This window comes from Amia ocellicauda, chromosome 17, assembly GCF_036373705.1.
Source record: "Amia ocellicauda isolate fAmiCal2 chromosome 17, fAmiCal2.hap1, whole genome shotgun sequence".
Taxonomy (NCBI): Eukaryota; Metazoa; Chordata; class Actinopteri; order Amiiformes; family Amiidae; genus Amia; species Amia ocellicauda.
The window spans coordinates 25,710,389-25,733,675 of record NC_089866.1 but is presented as its reverse complement, the minus strand read 5'-3'; the positions used below and the strand labels follow the sequence as shown (position 1 = coordinate 25,733,675).

General features: G+C 41.4%; 1 protein-coding gene across 3 annotated transcripts in view; it reads left to right on the top strand.

Annotated features, from left to right (window-relative positions):
- Positions 1-23,287, top strand: part of mtmr3 (myotubularin related protein 3) — a 45,070-nt gene that overhangs the window by 14,339 nt on the left and 7,444 nt on the right. For 2 of the 3 annotated variants that reach the window (XM_066689804.1, XM_066689805.1), the window contains exons 6-19: positions 279-361; positions 2,765-2,931; positions 3,133-3,229; positions 5,684-5,797; positions 6,360-6,562; positions 8,614-8,745; positions 10,504-10,615; positions 11,119-11,314; positions 13,663-13,848; positions 14,711-14,881; positions 16,296-16,441; positions 18,977-20,378; positions 21,297-21,407; positions 22,137-22,225. In XM_066689804.1, the coding sequence (XP_066545901.1) occupies positions 279-361; positions 2,765-2,931; positions 3,133-3,229; positions 5,684-5,797; positions 6,360-6,562; positions 8,614-8,745; positions 10,504-10,615; positions 11,119-11,314; positions 13,663-13,848; positions 14,711-14,881; positions 16,296-16,441; positions 18,977-20,378; positions 21,297-21,407; positions 22,137-22,225 (3,209 nt within the window). Of the gene's footprint in view, positions 1-278; positions 362-2,764; positions 2,932-3,132; positions 3,230-5,683; positions 5,798-6,359; positions 6,563-8,613; positions 8,746-10,503; positions 10,616-11,118; positions 11,315-13,662; positions 13,849-14,710; positions 14,882-16,295; positions 16,442-18,976; positions 20,379-21,266; positions 21,408-22,136; positions 22,226-23,287 lie in introns of those variants that run through there. The other variant, XM_066689806.1, reaches the window with a different exon arrangement.

Genomic DNA, 23,287 nt, shown 5'->3' with positions numbered 1-23,287 from the left:
GTTTTTGTTTTTTGTTCTCCATGTCACAATATGCATTCTTGTTGCTTTGTCTGCCTTGATCATGTGCAGTTGCCAAATTATTTCCAGCAGAAGCCTTTATAAATCTTGACTAGCAGCTTTGTGAGTAGTCTGGTTTAATTTTGCGATTCTCTGCACCGTTTGCCTTGAGCCTGCATTGTAGTATTGAATGAGAATGGCAGTGTTTTCTTACTTCCAGTTGGATTTTGCCTCTTGTGCTGGTTGTCGGTTCTCATTTGGTTCATTCCACTCTCCCCCAGGTCCCACTGCAGCTGATCGAGAGTGTGGAGTGCCGGGACATGTTTCAACTCCATGTGACCTGCAAAGACTGTAAAGTTATCAGGTTTGTTTTAACTAGCTTCAACTGGGCAATTGTTGCTTTTTTAATTCAGGAAGCAGTAGCTATCTTTGATTTGGAGGAACACCTAGTGCAGTGTCGATACATGACTGATTTTATCTTATGGATTAAATACATACCATTGATATTACGTACTTGTGGTTGTCTGCTCTATTGAATGCCGAAAGCAATGCAGTTTGGTGGAGAAGACTAACATAATTCTTGAATTTATTGATTTGGAGCCCAGTGTGTTTTGGGTTTTCTGTGCTTGTTCCCACCTGTTTCATGTTGTGATGTGATTATTTGAATTTATTTTCAGTTAACTCTCAGACTCTGCATAATGTTCAAATAGGTCTTGCTGTTGAGTGCTTTGAGGGCTCTGGGGTCTGGAGCAGAGGATTGTGGGTTCAGTACCAGGTGCAGGACATTGATGTTGTACCCTTGAGCAAGATAATTTACCTAGTTAAAACCCAGCTGTAAAAATTGGTAATTGTATATACAAGTAACCTATGTAGCCTATATTGTATGTTGCCCTGAATAAGGGTGTCTCCTAAGAAATATAATATTGACTATGCGTTCAAAGAGGAAGTAGGGCTGCAAGCAGAAATGGAGAAAGTGTCAATTTCCAACTGGAATAAAAGGTTTTTCATCAGCAGTGGAAACGCAAGAATAATTTACTTAGGCAGTATAATCCTTCAGGAAAATCTCTATAAAGCCATATTATTATTAATTCTTTCCTTTCTTAACAAATGCCCCCTTACCCAGGGCAACATACAGTTGTAACAAAACACTTCACAAAACTGTATGAATAATGTGTATGATACATGTCCTAATTTAAGTAAAATCGAAAACAAAATAAATTACTAGATTCTCTAAACACTAGAAGTGTCGACATTTCGAACTACCTACAAGCGCCAAAGCCGACCGATAGCTCTTTAACAGCTATGATATGATAATCAAAGCAAACCATTCATGAACATCAAATACAACATTTAAATAGCACAAATGGAGTATTTAAATTGAAATATGATCATAAAACATTAATGTTATCGCTATAAATAAACACGCACACTGCAGTCAAAACATAAATAACTATCCTACAATAAGCAAAAAGCTCAAAAACATCATACAATAAGGGAATGAAACAAGTGTAAATGTAAATATTGGAATAATGCTCAAAGTTCACAAATAACTTGCATTGATCATAACATAATTGTACACTAAAGTAAACCGTTTCAACACTGTGTAAACTTTGTTTTCAACATACAGTGCTTGTATTCACTGTAGCTTTGTATTTCAATACACTATGTACTACATATTTAGCCTGCATACCTGACCGCTCGGTCCACACAGAACATGTTTCTCCACTTTCCCTGCAGGAGCTTGTACCTCACACTGCATTTTGACAACCCTCTCCAGGTGAACACTTGCTCCATGAATATATAGAGTCGCAATAAATGCTCCTCCGGTGATAATGTCCATGAATCATTATTTTGCGTGCGATGTGTCTGTGCTATTGCACTCTGTACTATGTGTATTGCGTATTGATCAGTAGAGTAAAAGCACTCGTGCCATTTGGACCTGGCGTTTCACTCACAATGTTTTCACAGCACTGGCACAAACCCACGAATGATCTGCCATTCCCAGTATCACTGATGCCCCTGAATCAGTCATTTTCATATACATAGCATTTCCAAAATGAGCTCTCTTCAATCTCCATTTCAAATCCATGTTGATTTGCGGGTAATCACTGTATCCACTCAATCTGACTACAGTTGCGTGTGTTTTTCAAGCACATGAAAGACTGTAGACAGGTAGAGATCATCACTTGAGCGCCAGACTGACTGTATTGTAAAGGGCATGCAGGATTATGCGTTAAATTTGACTTATTATGTATTTAAATGACCGGTCAAAATAACCCGATTTCGGCTATTCTAGGTAAATGTGTTTATAACTTATTTTTGCGTTTATGCAGCTAAAACGCTGTAGGCATGTTTAATACATATAGTTAGGAAAACTCACGAATGGGTATGCACAGTGTATTTAGGAACATAGAGTAATTCAAATTTTAATAATCAAATCGATCAAATTGACCGGCTCGGCGCTTCTAGTGTTAAGGTGTAGTTCAAGTCAAAGTGGGAATGTGGCAAAATAATCACACATCATCACACATAGTAATGACATCGGTGCTGTGTGCAGTGGGGTAGAGCAGGCATACATGGCAGATGGAAGTAAGGCAGTAAGTAAATTCAAAATGGCAGTGTATTATATAAGATAATCAAAAGAAAGATGTGGAAACCAGTATTGTACCAGATGGTCCAGACAGTGTCTTCTCCTGGGTGATCTTAATGTTGTGAATGGTGGACGTGTGTGCTGATCCCTGCGCCTTGGTAACTGTTGGATCCATAGATGCCAGTTCTCTACCTTCGAGCAGTGCCAGGAATGGCTGAAGAGGCTGACAGGAGCCATCCGCCCCCCTTCTCGCCTGGAGGAGCTCTTCTCCTTTGCCTTCCATGCTTGGTGTGTGGATGTATACGCCGGGGAGAAGGAGCAGCACGGAGAGCTCTGCAGGCCAGGTACCTCTTTTTTTGCCCCCCAACCCTCCACACAGATCCAAAGTTAGAGGCCATGGTGTTGTAAGTGAGAGCCACATCGGGCCTCCCTATGATGCGCCAGCCCAGCTGATTGATACAATTGACTTGAAAGTAAACTATTGGCCAATCAGACTGTCCTGGTGCTATTCATTTCTTTTCTTTCACTTGAACTCTGACCCCAAGGTGAGCATGTGACCTCCCGATACAAAAATGAGGTGGAGCGAATGGGCTTCGATATGCAGAACGCCTGGAGGATAACTGAAATAAACAACAAATATAGGTAATATTTTCCAGCATGGCTATATTTTCTCTGTCTTTCTCTTTTAAACAGAAGGGTTCACTAGCAATCTTTGTAGTACTAAAGCAGTCATTTTAGTTTTACACTCCATGATGTTACTGAGAAGCACAAACACTTATGTCAAGGCCCAAAGAGATTTTTGACAAACAACTTCAACTTGATAACACAAATTTAATTCCTATCGACGAGCCCCTGACAGTTATTTGTTGGACAGTCCGTACTTCATATCAATAGATCACCTCCTCTACCTAATCCAGGAAAGAATCGGATGCATACTTGGTGAACAGATTCATACATGTGCATGATTTCAAAAACGTAACCGTTCCATGCATGTAATTTAGCCTGCATTTATTTTTTTTGCTCCAGATTCCCGTTTCTTAAATAAACACATTCATAGGACTCTTAGTTTAAGAAAAAAAAGACTTTACAGAAAGTAAGAAATGTATGAGCCTCTTCCTTCCATGCAATAGCATTCACCAAGTAGATAAGTGTTTTTGATTTGACATTAGGGCTGTGCGATATGACGATATACACTCACCTAAAGGATTATTAGGAACACCTGTTCAATTTCTCATTAATGCAATTATCTAACCAACCAATCACATGGCAGTTGCTTCAATGCATTTAGGGGTGTGGTCCTGGTCAAGACAATCTCCTGAACTCCAAACTGAATGTCTGAATGGGAAAGAAAGGTGATTTAAGCAATTTTGAGCGTGGCATGGTTGTTGGTGCCTGGCGGGCCGGTCTGAGTATTTCACAATCTGCTCAGTTACTGGGATTTTCACGCACAACCATTTCTAGGGTTTACAAAGAATGGTGTGAAAAGGGAAAAACATCCAGTATGCGGCAGTCCTGTGGGCGAAAATGCCTTGTTGATGCTAGAGGTCAGAGGAGAATGGGCCGACTGATTCAAGCTGATAGAAGAGCAACTTTGACTGAAATAACCACTCGTTACAACCGAGGTATGCAGCAAAGCATTTGTGAAGCCACAACACGTACAACCTTGAGGCGGATGGGCTACAACAGCAGAAGACCCCACCGGGTACCACTCATCTCCACTACAAATAGGAAAAAGAGGCTACAATTTGCACAAGCTCACCAAAATTGGACAGTTGAAGACTGGAAAAATGTTGCCTGGTCTGATGAGTCTCGATTTCTGTTGAGACATTCAGATGGTAGAGTCAGAATTTGGCGTAAACAGAATGAGAACATGGATCCATCATGCCTTGTTACCACTGTGCAGGCTGGTGGTGGTGGTGTAATGGTGTGGGGGATGTTTTCTTGGCACACTTTAGGCCCCTTAGTGCCAATTGGGCATCGTTTAAATGCCACGGCCTACCTGAGCATTGTTTCTGACCATGTCCATCCCTTTATGACCACCATGTACCCATCCTCTGATGGCTACTTCCAGCAGGATAATGCACCATGTCACAAAGGTCGAATCATTTCAAATTGGTTTCTTGAACATGACAATGAGTTCACTGTACTAAACTGGCCCCCACAGTCACCAGATCTCAACCCAATAGAGCATCTTTGGGATGTGGTGGAACGGGAGCTTCGTGCCCTGGATGTGCATCCCACAAATCTCCATCAACTGCAAGATGCTATCCTATCAATATGGGCCAACATTTCTAAAGAATGCTTTCAGCACCTTGTTGAATCAATGCCACGTAGAATTAAGGCAGTTCTGAAGGCGAAAGGGGGTCAAACACAGTATTAGTATGGTGTTCCTAATAATCCTTTAGGTGAGTGTATATATATATATATATATATATATATATATATATATATATATAATCCCATAACATAACACACGTAATAGTAATCACACCTGTAATTTGTTGCATTCTGCATATATTTACCGTGATAGCCTGCATGTGGTATTTGTTAGTTTTGCATATTTAATGATTAACGATATAATTGTAGTTTGAATGCCTTTGGTCTTATTTTGTAGCTTGATTTGGATAAAAACAGGAAATAGAGATATATCGTGTATTGCCCAAACTTCTAAAAATAGAGTTTATTTTTAAGATATATCGCCCAGCCCTAATTGACATTGTTATCCATGTCAAACCTGTATAATGGTCTGTTTGATCGTACACAAGAAAAACATTGTTGGGTTTACAATGCAGCTCCCTAGGCTTGAGTCTGATCTGCATAGCATTGTTGTAGCAATACGGTTCTTCTCTACTTAGCCCTAAAATGATTGCACTATAGTAATTGTGTTTAGTCGGGACAGTGTCTGTGCAGCTCTGGGCTTGCACAGACAGTGAGCAAAACAGCTAGTACACACTGATAATGGCTATGTTATGTTTACTGAGTCAAGCATGAGTTTCATGAGTTGGGTGGCGCTGCCCTTTACAGTGACCTTGGCCCCTGATCTGCATGTTATGTAACTTTTTGTTATTGTCGTCCTTCCCATCTCTCCAATGCCAGGCTGTGTGCCAGCTACCCCCAACTGCTCCTCGTGCCAGCCTGGATAACAGACAAGGAGCTCGAGTGTGTGGCTGGCTTCAGGTCCTGGAAGAGATTCCCCGCAGTGGTGTACAGGTGTGTACAGGAAAAATGAACAGTTTCTTTGTGTGGCGATCTGTCAGCCTCTGTGTAGAAACCCCTGCCGGTCACCTTGATTTTGAAGAGTGAAGTTAAATCGTTTTATTATACTTGTGCACCCCTCCCTCCGCAAAGAGAGAGAATTTTGTACCTTAGCAGGTAACAGGTAAAATATCCTCCGAAATCTGATCTAATGTGCAGACCAAACTGTTTCAGAAGATTGATGTCTGCATACAATTCCATGTCAGTCATTCTTCTTCTTTAGTCATTTATGAGACTACAGTTATTTTACAAATACTAGCATGCAATGTTCCACATGTACACAACATGACAATGGTAACAAAAATCATCCCCACATTGATATGCTGGCAGCATATGTAACTCTACATAAGGTCTTTGGTTCACATAGAACAGCAGCCAAACATCTAGATTAATGAACTGGCACAAATAGATATGACCTGGGTGGAAGCCCTCGCCAAGTAGGTAAGAAATTATCCTTCAAGCAGATCTTGCAGATGCCCCTTCGATGACTCATTACCCCCACCTACCCTTTCGCCAGGCACCAGAGCACAGGGGCAGTGATCGCTCGCTGCGGGCAGCCTGAGGTGAGTTGGTGGGGCTGGCGCAATGCCGATGATGAACACCTGGTCCAGTCCATCGCCAAGGCCTGCGCCGTGGACTGCAGCTCCAGGAAGCATCTCGCCAATGGCACTTGTTCTCGAGACTACAGCAACGGCACCGATGTCTCGGATGGAGACTTCGGTAAGTTGCTATAAATACAAAAGCAAGCTGTACAGTTCATGACCATTCACTCCAATACTTTAGGGGAGGGGGTGTGGAAACAGGTTGTATTAATGAGTGTTCAAAAACAAGCAATACATGCATATATACTGTATAATCATTACTTCTCATAGCCATGAACACTGTATTCGGATATACAATACAATTCTGTATTCCAAAGGCAGGTAGCCAATAAAGTTGAATCTGGTTTATACAGCGCTAGTTATCGCTGGACTAACTGCAGTTGAAGCCGCCTCCTTTACCCCTTCAATTTCTTTCATTTCTCAGGAAATAATGCAAGACGTTTCTACTTGGCCTGAAAATAACTTCTCATGTGGAACTTTAAAGCTCTCACAAACATATAATATAGTGGTATATACACTCACCTAAAGGATTATTAGGAACACCTGTTCAATTTCTCATTAATGCAATTATCTAACCAACCAATCACATGGCAGTTGATTCAATGCATTTAGGGGTGTGGTCCAGGTCAAGACAATCTCCTGAACTCCAAACTGAATGTCTGAATGGGAAAGAAAGGTGATTTAAGCAATTTTGAGCGTGGCATGGTTGTTGGTGCCAGACGGGCCGGTCTGAGTATTTCACAATCTGCTCAGTTACTGGGATTTTCACGCACAACCATTTCTAGGGTTTACAAAGAATGGTGTGAAAAGGGAAAAACATCCAGTATGCGGCAGTCCTGTGGGCGAAAATGCCTTGTTGATGCTAGAGGTCAGAGGAGAATGGGCCGACTGATTCAAGCTGATAGAAGAGCAACTTTGACTGAAATAACCACTCGTTACAACCGAGGTATGCAGCAAAGCATTTGTGAAGCCACAACACGTACAACCTTGAGGCGGATGGGCTACAACAGCAGAAGACCCCACCTGGTACCACTCATCTCCACTACAAATAGGAAAAAGAGGCTACAATTTGCACAAGCTCACCAAAATTGGACAGTTGAAGACTGGAAAAATGTTGCCTGGTCTGATGAGTCTCGCTTTCTGTTGAGACATTCAGATGGTAGAGTCAGAATTTGGCGTAAACAGAATGAGAACATGGATCCATCATGCCTTGTTACCACTGTGCAGGCTGGTGGTGGTGGTGTAATGGTGTGGGGGATGTTTTCTTGGCACACTTTAGGCCCCTTAGTGCCAATTGGGCATCGTTTAAATGCCACGGCCTACCTGAGCATTGTTTCTGACCATGTCCATCCCTTTATGACCACCATGTACCCATCCTCTGATGGCTACTTCCAGCAGGATAATGCACCATGTCACAAAGGTCGAATCATTTCAAATTGGTTTCTTGAACATGACAATGAGTTCACTGTACTAAACTGGCCCCCACAGTCACCAGATCTCAACCCAATAGAGCATCTTTGGGATGTGGTGGAACGGGAGCTTCATGCCCTGGATGTGCATCCCACAAATCTCCATCAACTGCAACTGCTATCCTATCAATATGGGCCAACATTTCTAAAGAATGCTTTCAGCACCTTGTTGAATCAATGCCACGTAGAATTAAGGCAGTTCTGAAGGCGAAAGGGGGTCAAACACAGTATTAGTATGGTGTTCCTAATAATCCTTTAGGTGAGTGTATACAGTGAGGGGAAAAAAGTATTTGATCCCCTGCTGATTTTGTACGTTTACCCACTGACAAAGAAATGATCAGTCTATAAATTTAATGGTAGGTGTATTTGAACAGTGAGAGACAGAATAACAACAAAAAATGCATTTCAAAAAAGTATATATATGTATTTTTATTTTTTATTTTTTTCCATTAATTATTCCATATCTTAATTGGGGTGTGGTTACTCAACTGCTGAACTGTAGTTTATAGAAAGAGAGATGGTGCCAAATACGAAACCTCTTACTGTTAATAAAGGGAAATCCGAAAATATATATATTTTTCCCCCGCCTACAAGGTGGTTGCTATACCTTGGAGGAAAGTACTTTGACAATTGGGCTTCAATCCCTGGTAAATCTTAAATAAGATTGCTTGCATTCTTAATGGTGTTGTGCCTGTTTCAGATGCCTCCATGACCAACAGCTCAGAAGTGGAGTCTCTGGCCATCCAGCCCCAGAAGCTGCTGATCCTCGATGCTCGCTCCTATGCGGCCGCTGTGGCCAACAGAGCCAAAGGGGGTGGGTGTGAGTGTCCAGGTAAGAGTTTTCAGCCAGATCCCTCCATGCAGGTCTCACAGGGGGACTGGAATTGCTGGACAGCTTAGAAAAAACTTCACAGAACTCAGAAACCCATCATGAATAAATCTTCCAAGTTTCCTAAGAATCTGTATATGAAACACTTGGTCCCATGATTGTATAAGAACATAAAGTTTACAAATGAGAGGAGACCATTTGACACATCGTGCTCGTTTGGTGTCCATTAATAACTATGTGATCCAAAAATACTATCCAGTCTATTTTTAAATGTTCCCAAATTTTCAAACCTCCTCTGGTTTGATGTGGTTGATGCTCTTCATGATTTTGAAGACTTGAATCAAGTCCCCACATAGTCTCCTCTGTTCCAGGGTGAAAAGGTTCAGTTTCCTCAGTCTGTCCGAGTAGGACATTTCCTTCAAACCTGGAATAAGTCTGATTGCTCTCCTCTGAACTATCTCTAGAGCAGCGATATCCTTCTTGAAGTGTGGAGCTCAGAACTGCACACAGTATTCCAGATGAGCTCTAACTAGTGCATTGTACAGTCTTAACACAACTGCCCTTGTTCTAAATTCTCCGCTTTTGACAATATACCTTAACATTCTGTTTGCGTTTTTTATTGCTTCCCCACATTGTGTGGATGGAGAAAGTGAGGAGTCCACATAGACTCCTAGGTCTTTCTCGTGGGTTACTTCATCTAGTTCTATTCCTCCCATAGTGTAATTATAGTGGACATTTTTGTTACTTGCATGTAATACCTTGGCCTTGTCCACATTGAATTTCATCTGCCAGGTGTTGGCCCACTACTGAATATGATCTAAGTCCCTTTGAATAACCTGTGCTGCTGAGATTGTATATGCTGAGCCACCTATTTTAGTAGCATCTGCAAATTTGACAAGTTTGCTAGCTATCCCAGAGTCCAGATCATTAATATAGATTAGAAAAAGCAAAGGCCCTAGTACTGATTCCTGTGGACCTCCACCAACAACCTCACTCCAGTTAGAAGCAACTCCTCTAATCGACACCCTCTGTTTCCTACACATCAACCAATTCATAATCTATCTACTTACATTACCCTGAATGCCTACAGCTTCCAATTTGAGGATCAGTCTTTGGTGTTGGACCTTATCCAAAGCTTTTTGAAAATCTAAGTATATCATATCATATGCTTTCACATGATCCATAGCTGCAGTTGCATGTTTAAAGAACTCTAATAGATTAGTAAGACATGATCTGACAGGGGGACAGGACAACTGCACCGCATCAAAGGGACGATGGACAGGGCCATGTACTGTCAAATCTTGGGTGAGAACCTCCTTCCCTCAGCCAGGGCATTGAAAATGGGTCGTGGATGGGTATTCCAGCATGACAATGACCCAAAACACACAGCCAAGGCAACAAAGGAGTGGCTCAAGAAGAAGCACATTAAGGTCCTGGAGTGGAGCCCATGTCATGCTACTCAGAATTTGACACAAGGTTTTAAGAGACTTTAGGATGAAAACCACAGTAGTCTTGCAATTCCTATAGGGTTTTATAGTAGGTGAATGCCTAACAGGATCAAGCTTTGCCCAGATGATGGCCATCACAGCACCTTCCATGATCATGGTAATATTCTAATTGCAGTTTGAGATTAGATGGAGGGAGGATCCAGCTATCTGTTTTATGTGGTTAAAGAGGAGTCTTTTGCTGGGGGTGGGAGGATACCTCTCATTGCAGTACTTCCCACATGCCTCAATGGCTTAATCTGCTTTCCCTTCCCAGAGTATTACCCCAACTGCGAAGTGGTCTTCATGGGCATGGCCAACATTCATTCCATCCGGAAGAGTTTCCAGTCTCTGCGACTCCTTTGCACACAGATGCCAGATCCGGCAAAGTGAGTTTGGTGTTTTTGCTGACTTTGTGCTGATGCAAGATGTTGTAACGCAGGTGGCTCATCCATGACCTTTAGCCGTTAATAATAGGCCCCATTCCCCTGAGTCAGTGGGGCATTATGTATTATGTTGTGTATTAGCCTTAGCTTCATGGTACTTTAATGTGTGTCAAATGAGCAGACTGCTTATCCACTGCGCTGTGTGCGCATACTGAGAAACAACTGCTCTAAAGGCAATAAAAAAATAATAACCAAAATTTCCCATACTCAATCGAGCTACCATTTATACTTCAGTGCAAGAAAAAAAAATGTAATTAAAATTTAATGAATGCTTAAATAATGTTCTCCCTTGAAGATAATTAATCATTTTAAAACACTGACATTATTATTATTATTATTATTATTATTATTATTATTGTTGTTGGAGCTGGTTTGCTCTCCTAGCTCTGTCTGGATAGGGCACCAGTGGGAAAACTTGTTGCAGGATGAGTCTCCTCTCTCCTCAGCTGGCTGTCTTCTCTGGAGGGCACCAAATGGCTGCAGCACCTGTCCCTGCTGCTCAAGTCAGCCTTGCTAGTAGTGAACGCCCAGGACCGGGACCGCCGTCCTGTTCTGGTGCACTGTTCTGACGGCTGGGACCGCACCCCGCAGATAGTGGCTCTCTCCAAACTGCTGCTGGACCCGTACTACCGGACCATCGAGGTAGGACTGTGCTGAAACCTGGCTGTTGTTATCTGAGTTGCTGTCTGGATCTGCTTTTTCATTCTAGGTCAGCTTGCTATCAGTGGGGACTGTGTTCAGGTTATGACCTGGATGTGATTGAATTAAGCTTCTCTCAGGGTTCGTACGGGTGCTTGAAATCCTTGAAAATGCTTTAATTTTAAGGTGGTATTTTCAAGGTTGTGAAAGTGCTTGAATTTTGAGTGAACATTTACATACATAAACCATTTAGGCACGTTGGAGAGAAAAACAAAAAACTCCTATGGATGGCATATAGGAGAAAAATTAATCTCTGGGGGTCCACGGCTTAGGGCCTAGGCCTAATGGTTGCCTCCCCTCCAGGCAGTATAGTTACAGCAGCAAGGAGATCAGAAAGTTCTTAATCGGTGCTGCTGGCTGTAGTTTTCCCTCTGGAGGAGACCTCTCGCTGGCCATCAGGGTTCGGGGGGTTGGACCAGCCTTTGGGTGGCGATGGCTCATCAGACCTTGGGTGTGGATGCCCCGCTGGCCCTCTGTGATGGGGTGCCTCAGAGAAGGGTTGTGCCTCATCAGACTTCCATGGTGGGGAGTGGGGTGTTTCTGGAAGACGAGAAGACGGTTGTGCTCAGATACCGGTCATGCAATGCAGGACATTTCCAAAGACAGCTGTCCAATTGCATATCCATGGCACACCGGCGACACTATGGGCTAGAAAAACAGAGACTAAACAGATTAGTCTTCATCCGTGATTTAAAGGCTAAGACGGGGGGAGCATCTCTTACGTTGGTTGGAAGATCGTTCCACAGTTTCGGGGCCCTATAACTAAATGCAGTTAAAGATTAAAGTTTTCACTATGGGAGAGTCTGCACTGTCGGGTTATGCCAAAGGTAAACGGCAGGGAATTTTCCATAATTTCTAGACGTGAATGGCCACTGTAGGCATGTATTTGATGGTTTGCTGACAATTCCTCTTTCTGTGCACATCCATGTATCTGCACATCAGCGTCATGTGTTTGCGCACAATGAGTTCCCACCACGCTGTCCAGAGTGAGTTTTGAATTTTTAAGTTCCTTAACTTTTCTTTGTGTATTATTAAGACTTAAAAAATAGTGTATAGGTTTTCGACAAGTATATAATATAATAACTGTGCTTGTGTATTTAAATAATGTAAATTAGACAAAATAAACATATAAAAGTACTAGAATACGACAGAATAAGCCTTTATTTTTCAGACACGCACAGCAATAAGCACAACCGCAACCAAGAGACAGAATAATAATAACTGTTGCATATGTGTATTCATTTGATCATTGTACACTAAATAGTCAATAAACATTGATTTAATTAGAATTAAATTACTAGAAAGATAGATTGATAGAATATGCTTTTTCAGACTAGCAAAGCAAGAAGCATACCGGTAGAACAACTGCAAGAGACACTGACACTTTCGCAGGGGAGGAGTGTCATTCAGCACTGGCACTAGGCAAAAACAAACTAAACAGTTTCTAAAATTAGGCAATCGCTTAACCCTTAGCAAAAACAAAATAATTTGTCCAGTACAAGGTATTTAATATATATAAATAAATATATATATATATATATATATATATATATATATATATATATATATATATATATATATATATATATATATATACACATTATTATAATGTGTAATTCCATTTAAAAAAAGCAGAGACCAGCAGATACTGATGCAAAGTATTTATAGCTGAGGGAGATTCCATAACATAAAGACTGTCACCATTTACTAGGTTAAGGATATAGGAACTTATACTTGGTTGTTTTGAAGAGAATAAACATGATGTTTTGACAGTAAGTGAACATACTGAATATACATGGATTGAGTCGTAGAACTTTGTTATGCTCTATTATACATTTGCTCGTTGAATGTACATGGAAGTTCAATAAAGAAAAGTGTTAATGTAGTTTTTTATGTTTTGCATGTTTAAAACAATTGTCACTAAAGCTTTAATTCAAACTGAAGTTACTGTGTACTGGTGTTCACTAATTTTGACTGTTTGCAAGATTGATTTATATTGATTTAATATCACCCTGATTTAAGCCAGGTAACGACACAATGCCAAGTGTACATGAAGGCTCTCATGAAACATTTTTGGTGTTACAGCATAATCACATCTAATAGTGTGGTGAAAGTATAATTTCATGTGCTTAGTTCAGTGTAGAAGAGTGTGCATTTTAGATGAGAAGGTTTAGTTTACCAAGGCTGTGAGGTGCTGGAAAAGCTTTGACTGTGCACCTTGAAAGTACTTTGAAAAGTGCTTGAATTTGACTTTTGAAAAGCTGTATGAACCCTGGTCTCTGTTTCTGAAGGGTTTCCAAGTCCTGGTGGAAACAGAGTGGCTGGACTTCGGGCACAAGTTTGCTGATCGATGTGGGCACGGCGAGAACTCTGACGACCTGAATGAGCGCTGCCCGGTGTTTCTGCAGTGGCTGGACTGTGTGCATCAGCTGCAGAGGCAGTTTCCTTGCTCCTTTGAGTTCAATGAAGCCTTTCTGGTGAGTTTTTGAATGTCCAGAAAGGAGCAGGAGGTCTATTTTGAAATGTTGACGTCACTGTTAAGAATTTATTCAGGTACCTTTATCTTAACTCAGTTATCGACTTGCAGGCAATAAAACAACTGCGTTATAAACTTACAGGGATATGCTTAAAGGTGCACAGTATGAGTTGGTTTGACTTTTGTTCCACAATGATTCTGGATTTTTAAGACAACTTACTTGTTGTTTTGGGTCTGTTCAGAGTTTTCAGTTTCTTCTATTTGCTAGTATAGTACCATCAATACCGTAAATAATGAATAATTTTAACTTTCTGCATTCTTAATCCTGTTCCTTCAAATTCAGATTCAAAACATAAATAACTGAAGCATGAATCTGTTTAAGTGACTATAAGGTTATTTTTCCCCCTCAAGCACTCAATATTTTCCATATTAGGTTAGCAAACCTTTTCACCATATTGATGATGATTATTTATGATCTCTGTGATTCTCCCTCTAGTGGCAGTATCATAAATTAACAGATTTGATGTATGAATTAATGAATGAATGAATTAATTTGATATTTAATACCAGAGAACTAAATCACTCACAAGGGCAAATCCATCCTTGAGTGCATCAACCCAGTAGGTTTTCTAAGGCCTATACCAAATCAGAACGTGAACTTGGCAATTAATCCAAAATGACAAGTTGTAACTGTTTTATTCCTAAGTAGTAGAAATTGGCCTCTGAGAATAAACTGAACCATGACTGGGTATATGTTTTTGTTATTTTCAGTTCGCTGGCAGGTCAGTGTTGCTCTAGTGCAGGCCTAGCTGTCACTGACAAACTTTCGGAATGAACTGAGGTATTTTTGTGTGTCTGTTCAGGTGAAGCTGGTACAGCACACCTACTCGTGTCTGTTCGGGACGTTTCTGTGCAACAGTGTGAAGGAGAGAGAGGACCGGCACATCCAGGAGAGGACGTGCTCGGTGTGGTCCCTGCTGCGCCCCGCCAACCGCTCCTTCAGAAACATGCTGTACTCCTCCCACTCTGAAACGGTACAACCACTCTCCTCTCCTAAATACATATAAGATTTAGTAACATTTTAATCAAAACTAAAATCAAATTTATTTTAGTTGATGAAAATGACCATCTGTTTTAGTCACATTTTAGTCATAACTGTACCCATTTTATTTTTTTGTTTTTAATGTGCTTGATCAATTGGAGAACAAAAGAGTACATTTGTGGCAATAGTGTATTGTTTCTGCATCTAGGGCAATAACCAAAATATGTCCCAGGTGGGTGGGACTGGTATTGTGCTCTTGGAGTAAGGCACTTAAAGTTCATCCCCAAGTGTAAAAGTCTAAAACCTGTTTCTTTCCATAAAACACATGTAACCCTTCAGCTTGCATTGTTTCCTATAACCTGACTTCAAAATGTATTGACTCCAATGGCACCACCTAAACTTCTTTTAGCTGGTTCAATTGGGTGCAATGCATTGTGATGTCAGGCCCTGAAACACAAGCTGCAAATTTCTCCTACATTCCATAGACCTGTTATGAGATAAAAATAAAGATTTTAAATTTTGCAATTGGGGACAAAATTGTGATTTAACCCTGAAAGCTATGTGAATAAAATAATCTCTTTAAATTAACTACTTGAATTAAATTGATTCAACAAGTAGAATATCATGAAGATTACTGTTTTAAGGGCTAGTTTTAAAATATTTTCATAGCTACATTAACATTTATGTCATGCTCAGAAGGTAATAGCCTAAATATGGATTACAGAAAGCTTTAGGAATGAAGGCTCAAAATACCAATGATGGATTCCATTAACGTTTTGCTATTTCAAACCTTTTAATAAGATAAATCACTTGCTAAATAACTTGAAACATGCTCTGCTTGTTAAGAGCTGACCAGCTAGCAAGGTGAACTGTTAATAATAATGATCCCATGAAAACCCTTAAAGTATCTTACATTACCAGCAGTGGTAAAACAAAAGCAGCTAGTGATTGTAAGCCTATTCACACAGCCTAATTACTAGCTTTTAACTTTGAGTAAATGTCTGGATGGTGAATCCTTAGGTGGCTCTTCAGACTTGTCATGTTTTTCCTACACGTTGTGCACTCATCTCCCTACATGGGGGGCTTTGCAAGCAGTTTGTTACATTAGTCATATTTATAAAAACTGCCGCACTTAACTTGTTTCTTGTAACTGCACAGGACAACACATTTAATGCTACATTTAAATGTGAAATGTCTACTTAAAATAGCTTAAATATGCTTTTGACTGGAGATGCAATAACCTCAAAACATTTTGGAACCTTCAAAGAAGTGTTTGAGAGAACCAGACCAGTAAACGAGGACAGGGAATTTGGCATGTGCTGTAGATTATCAACGTTGTGACTTCAGATGTGCCAGTGAACAGTGCCTCTCATGAACTATCTTCTTGCTGCCTGGCATCCCTTTAGGTGCTGCACCCAGTGTGTCATGTCCGTAACCTGATGCTCTGGAGTGCGGCCTACCTCCCAAACTCCTCTCCCACCACGCCCTCCGACGAATCCTGCGCCCCCTACCCCGTGCCAGGAGCCAATCCCGAGGATCAGCCCCTGGGCAGGTGAGCCTCCAGCCCTGACTCCACCTCTGTAATGTAAGACAAACCCAGATTGTGGGCAATGGGGTGGGGGCGTCACTGCTGTGCTGGAATCAATGCTCACCTGTATTTCAGTTCAGTGCACTTAATCAAAAGCTGGACTAGTAATTACTTGGCTTCCTTTCCTTTCATTCCTAATTGATAGCTTTACTTTGCAGCCATTGTTGCTTAAAGTCCCACTAATTAATAGTGGCACGAACTGATTCATATATGATTATTTTTTTCACAAGGATTCACTTTTTAAAAGTAGTAGGATTTAGTTTGAACTATTAAATCAAGCCAAAAAATACCACCAAACATTTTTTTTTTTTTTTTTTTTAAGAAGACATTTACAGATTGGTTAATGTCAATGTACTTTGTAAGATTAAGAAACTTTTTCTACATTGTCAAATCATTTTCTCAGGTTAAACACTGTAGGCATTACCTATGATGTTACCCAAGTAAGATCATAGGTTTAAATGTATGAAACAGCATTTTCCAAATACTCATTGATGTCCCACTATCAAGTTCCCAACAACTTTTTTTACAAAATGATAATATAATGTATGCTAATGCATTAATTGTTAAAAATAAATTAATTTGCAATGTTTCGATTTTGCACAATATAATATTAATAGTCCCTGCAAACATTAGTAGCAAGATTATTTCTTTGATCATGATTGTCACTCACATGTCACAGGTTGATGAGAATTACATATGTTTACATGCAGGCAGTATTGACAGGAATTCTATGTGCATGTAAACATAGTGATTGATATCTTACAAGCTATTGCCCCTAATGTATGTGGGATTTAGAGCTGTGTATGTGTGTTTCCCCCCCCCTCAGAGACACAATTACTTATTTTGCTTTCTGGAGCTCCTGTGTTTCTTCATTACTCGATTCAGAAAAATATGAAGCACAACTGTCAACCTGTGACGTCAACAACAATCGCCGGGATTTCTTGTCAGTCGAAGTATTTACACCATAGCATCTGCATTTTGACATAGGTTATAAAGATTTTGATTTTAAACTTCTTGTCTTTATTGACCAGAATTACTTACTAAAACACAACGACAACGATCAATTTCCATTATCACAAGTGTTGGTCAAATGCAATGATATTGGGACTTCAAGCAACAATGGCTGCAAAGTAAAGTTATCATTGCATTTGACCAACACTTGTGATGTGTAGGTAATGCCTACAGTGTTTAACCTGAGAAAATGATTTGACAATGTAGAAAAAGTTTCTTAATCTTACAAAGTACATTGACATTAACCAATCTGTAAATGTCTTCTAAATATAATACATTTGTGGTGGTATTTTTTGGCTTGATTTATAGTTCAAACTAAATCCTACTAGTTCACAAGTTCATGTGCAGTAAACAAGCCGTCCAACCTAACCCAAGTAATTAATTACAACTTTGTTCTTTAGTGAACATGTGATTTTGATCATGTCTTTTTGCAGTATATTTAAGGCAGTGCCTTAAGTCACAGTAGTTGATTTGCATGATTTTTAAAAAGTGAATCCTTGTGAAAAAAATAATCATATATAAATCAGTTTGTACCACTATTAATTTACATCCAAACATTTTTTAATTTAGTTAACAATTCAAAGAGAGACGACTGAGCACTTACATGAGTGTTTACATGTGGATAACCTGCTTTAACAAGGAATCATAATGGCAAGGGAGTTCAATAAACTAGAGTCATGACTATAATCCATATTCTTGTAATATACTTACATTTTTCTTTACAGGGTATACCAGAAAAGTGTTCTAACCTTCCAGTGAAACCAGTGAAACTTTGTGTTCAAAGGCAAATCATTTGGCTTTTGGTCGAAGGATAATAAATGAACAACAGTTAAATCCCATGCATACAGGTTAGCTGATAAAGAAAATTGGCAATATTTTAACAGTCCTGAAACTGGATCTTCGATAAATGTTACCAACTGGAATAAACTGAATTAACTGAATTTCCTCAGGTTGCTTGGGATGGGGGGAATGCAGTAGAAAATGAACCACTGATGAAAACAAAATGTGTCCCAAATTTGTATTATACATTTCTGTTAGGGAACATTTATGAACTTGAATTGTTTTATTATTTTCCTCCAAATACATTTGAAATTTATAACAAATTGTTATGGAAGTGTAAAAATATAGTAAAGGTTTAGAAAAGGTTGGCTCTGGGGGGCTGCACCAATCATCCTCGAGGGCTGCATTTGGCCCCCGGGCCACACTTTGGGAACCTATGGTTTAAAGTATGTTATCCACCCTATTGGGGGGAAAAACAAAAACAAATCAACAACTCTAATTGTTTTGAATATACTCGGAATAATATCTAGTGTGAGTGCTTCAGATTCTCCTTTGTGTCCAGTCAGTGTGTAGTTTAAGCTCTGGTGACTGTTGAATGGAGTTATATGAATCGAGATCGCAAGATCATGTCGGGCTTTGCGATGCTTGCAAGTGTGTGTTGGATTTTAGTAACTAGGCTCGTATTTTTCTGTTATTCTTCTCTGGAAGGCTTCCGAAGACCAGGTCCTTCGATAATCTTCCAACTGCCTGTGAAGCTGGGGGCCCACTGGCTCCTAACCGGCGCTCCAGCGACCCCAGTCTGAATGACAAGTGGCAGGACCACCGGCGATCCCTGGAGCTCAACATTGGGGTGGGGCCTGAAGGTGGTGGGAACCAGGACCAGGAGGGGAGAGGCAATACCCTGCAAGGGGTGGGTCACAGGGGAGGCAGGCCTGACGGGGAATGGGAGGAAACGGTGGGAGCAAATGATTTAAGGGTGCAGCTGCAAGAGGGCGAAGAAGACAGGACGTCAAGGCTAGATGCAGAGAGCCAAGAGGAAGTGGAGCTCTTGGTGGCGGTGGGGGTGGCTGAGGGCCAAATGGAGAACATCCTCCAGGAGGCAACGAAAGAAGAGATTGCAACAGAGGATCCGCAGAGAGAGCTGAGCCACACTGCCCCGCTGATCTCCACAGCCCCGCCAGGGGACCCTGCCCTGCTTCCCGTCGGCCCAGCTGCTGAGAACAAGGAGACTGAAGAGGGTCACAGATCTCCAGAGTTCGATCTGGAGAACCCTCCCTCTCAGGAGCCAAACGGGCTTCCTGCCAATGATGTGCAGCTCCCCCCTGGGTGGAGCAGCTCTCAGTTTAGGACTATGACCAATGGTTACAGTGAAGAGGCGCTGAGTGGTCAAGGTGACACTCCTCAGCCCAGCCCACCCCCATCCCTGGCCTCAGAGCGGCTGGAAGACAGGGCTTCACTAATGGAGAGCTCCACAGAGACTCTGACTGAGGAGGGGGTGAGGCTGGATGCCGCAGGACTTTTGCCTTCCAGCCTTCCTCCCAGGCTGCCACACGAAGCAGAGCCCCCAGAGGCCTGCCCCAGAGGAGAGGTGGCAGAAGAGGAGGCTGAGACTGAGCAGGACATCCTGAGAACTCCAAACGGGGTAAAACAGCCTTCTCTCAGTGCCTTGCACCCTGTTGCCGCTGAACCCAGCCGAGAGGGGCTCGTCTGTAATGGGGAGGCTGGGAGCCCTGGGGAGCCCTGGGGGCCCCAGCAGCATAGACTGAATGGTGAGAGAGCCCCCCTAAGCCGGCAGGTCTCGGCTGCCAGCATGGGCTCCCTGACCCTTCACCCCCGGGGCAGCGGCAGCACGGGCTCCCAGCACCGGTGTCTGCATGCCCTCCTGGGCCGCCCTCCGCCCAGCCCTGAGCAGCCGGCCCGCAGTCACCTGGATGACGACGGGCTAACTCTCTACAATGACATCATCCAGCAGCGACTGCGGCAGATCGAGGCCGGCCACCAGATGGAGGTGGAGACGCTGAAGAAGCAGGTCCAGGAGCTCTGGAGCCGCCTTGAGAGCCAGCACCTCAGCAATTCTCTGAGATTCAACGGGGACATGGGGGACGAAGTGGTAAGGCCCGTCATTAAGAGGATGGAACTATATACAGCTAGAGGATCACCTAAGCAATGTCAATAATTAGTTCCATGTGTCCTAGCAAATTGTCTTCATAGTTGTTTCTGGAAATATCTTGGGATCAATGTAATAAAGATCACTGCATCCATTTCTGTGTTGTACTTAATCTTGGAGCCTTCAGAGAGGGTGGTGGGTGGTCACCTTATTGATTCTCACCGTTCACACCCCCATACCATCTTAACAGTGGGGATTAATTTATGGACATGCAGGGAGTGGGGTTGCGGGTGCTGACTTTGGGTAAAGATCAGATATCCTAAAAGGGCAGTCTCCAACCCTGGTCCTGCAGGGCCCCAGTGTCTATGGGTCAAGTTTAAATTGGTGATTTTTTAAGACTTTTAAGACAGATGTGTGATCAATGAATCAAGCTCTTTGATACATTCAGTAATTTGTCGATCATTTGAAACATACACCTGAATGTCCTTTAACAACCAGACCAACAGTGGTCATTTCCTATTTATCAATAACTGTTGGATTCCCAGTCTTTTTAGAAATTGATATGTTTGGACTTCTGTGGGAAAAGGGCTGAGACCCCTGTCCTGCACCACAGGTCTGATCCAAGTCTTCCCCCAGATAGCACAAAGATAGTGAATTTCAGAAATTATATCAATGCTCATGTCGTTTAATAGGAAAAGTGCATCTTCCCTATAGAAACTGACACTTCCTTGGCAGACCCACATATGAAATGCCTGTGCCACTCCAAATGATGGCCCCGTTTTGTACCTGCACTCTGAAATGAAACAGAGACCAGTAATGCACCTTTTCTTCCCCATTGCCGTCAATAAGCTGAACTGTTCAATTCGTCTTTAATAAACGCGTCTCTCGCAGTGAATGGCTGCTCTCTGTCTTCTGTTCCAGACCTCCATCCCAGACTCGGAGTGCAACCTGGACCCAAACTGCCTGTCCCGCTGCAGTACAGAGCTTTTCTCAGAAGCCAGCTGGGAACAAGTGGACAAGCAGGACACAGAGGTGAGGAGCCTTTTGCGCACATATACCCCACACCAAACCAAACCCAAAAACATAATTGCAGAATAGAGTATATTCTCACCATGAATAAAGACTGAAGTTGTTTTGAAATGGATCCATTGCATCCAAACAGAGATGAACAATCAGGCATTAGCATTGTGTTAATTACAGTTGCTAATGGAAGCTCAGAGAAATAGAAACGGGGTTTTGTAAGAATGCAGCATGGTGTGTCTTTGCATATTGGCCATGTGACTAGTTTATTTCAGACTTGTTAATATTTCGATTCATTATTATTTACACTTTTGAATGAATACAGCTCTTGAAATGCAAACATGGAATGAATTTCAGATTTTGCCAGTTCTGTGTATATTTTAACCTTTTTATGGCCTATACCTACTTTTTATCCACTGTAATGTGTGCATTATTTTATATAGTCATATTGTTATCCTTGTCATATTGTGTACATGTAGTGCATTGTTACCTAGTTTTTGTCCAGCTATGTAAGTCGCCTTGGATAAAACCATCTGCTGAATTACTTATGACTAATAATACTAACAATAACTACTACTGGAATACTATCATTATAATAAGACATGTAAAGTGGCTAACTCATTGTTTTGTCACACTTCCCCCCACAAGGGGATTTAAAAAAAAAAAAAAAAAAAAAAGTGGCCACGCGTACCGTGATGGGTGGTTGAGAAGAGGCCAGTTACAGCTTGTTTTTGTTTGCAGGTGACGAGGTGGTACCCTGACCACCTGGCGGCCCAGTGCTACGGCTGTGAGAGCAGGTTCTGGCTGGCCACCAGGAAACATCACTGCAGGTGAGACACCAGCACTGGGGTAGCATCCCTATAATTTAAGAAATGCTCTCTTTCTCTCCCTCCCTGCTTCCTCCTCCTCCTCTCTCTATCTCTCTGTCTCCATACATATGTGCATCTTTCATTCTTAAACTACAGTTTTTCATAGTATTTACATTCTTTCACACTACAATCTTTGTCTGGATCAAACTGATTTTGGAATATCGTAATTTTTGATATATATATGAAAAACATGGACTTCTTTTTTTTTGTTTTGTTTTGTTTCCCTGTCACATTTTTTATTTATTTTATCCCCTCTGTTCTGGTTTTCCATTTCCTTTACCTCTCTCCCCACATGGTCCCCTGGTTACACTAGGACTAGGCTGGGTTAAATAGTGCTGCCCTTCCATTTTAAACATTGGGTCTTGATGTTTCTTAGGGTTGACATATTGGTGAAATTAATAGAGAATGACTGAATAAAGTGGCTCTATTTTAGGGTTTCATATTTTATTATTGCTTAGCAGACATTCTTATCTGCGGTGATTTATAATTGTTACAGTATCACTTATTATACTTTTTTACATAGTTACCCATTTATACAGCTAGGTGTTTACTGGAGCAATATAGGTAAGGTACTTTGCTCAAGGGTACAGCAGCAGTGTCCCCCACCTAGGACTGAACCCATGACCCTATGCTCAGGAGTCCAGAGCCCTAACTGCTACTCCTCTTTTTTCCAATTAATATTTTGCATATTCAAGCTAATTGCTTTTGACAACAACTTTAAATGCATTCATTGTACAGCAACTCTGTTTTGAACCAGAGTTCAAGATTTGTTTGGCAGCATTCCATATTTAGCTGCCTTACGTTCTTGTAGAAATTAGATATACAGTCAATTTTATGGGAAAGGGGGATTATTCCCATTTTAATTTTTCTCAATTTAAGTTTAGTCACAGGAAAGACTCATGCACAATAAGCTTTCCCAAATCCAACGAAGTACCAAAAATCCTGAACATTTCGGTCTTCCCACCTTAGTCAGGGGATTGAGAACAAGATTAACTTCAGCTCAAAAAATAAATATGCCCTTTC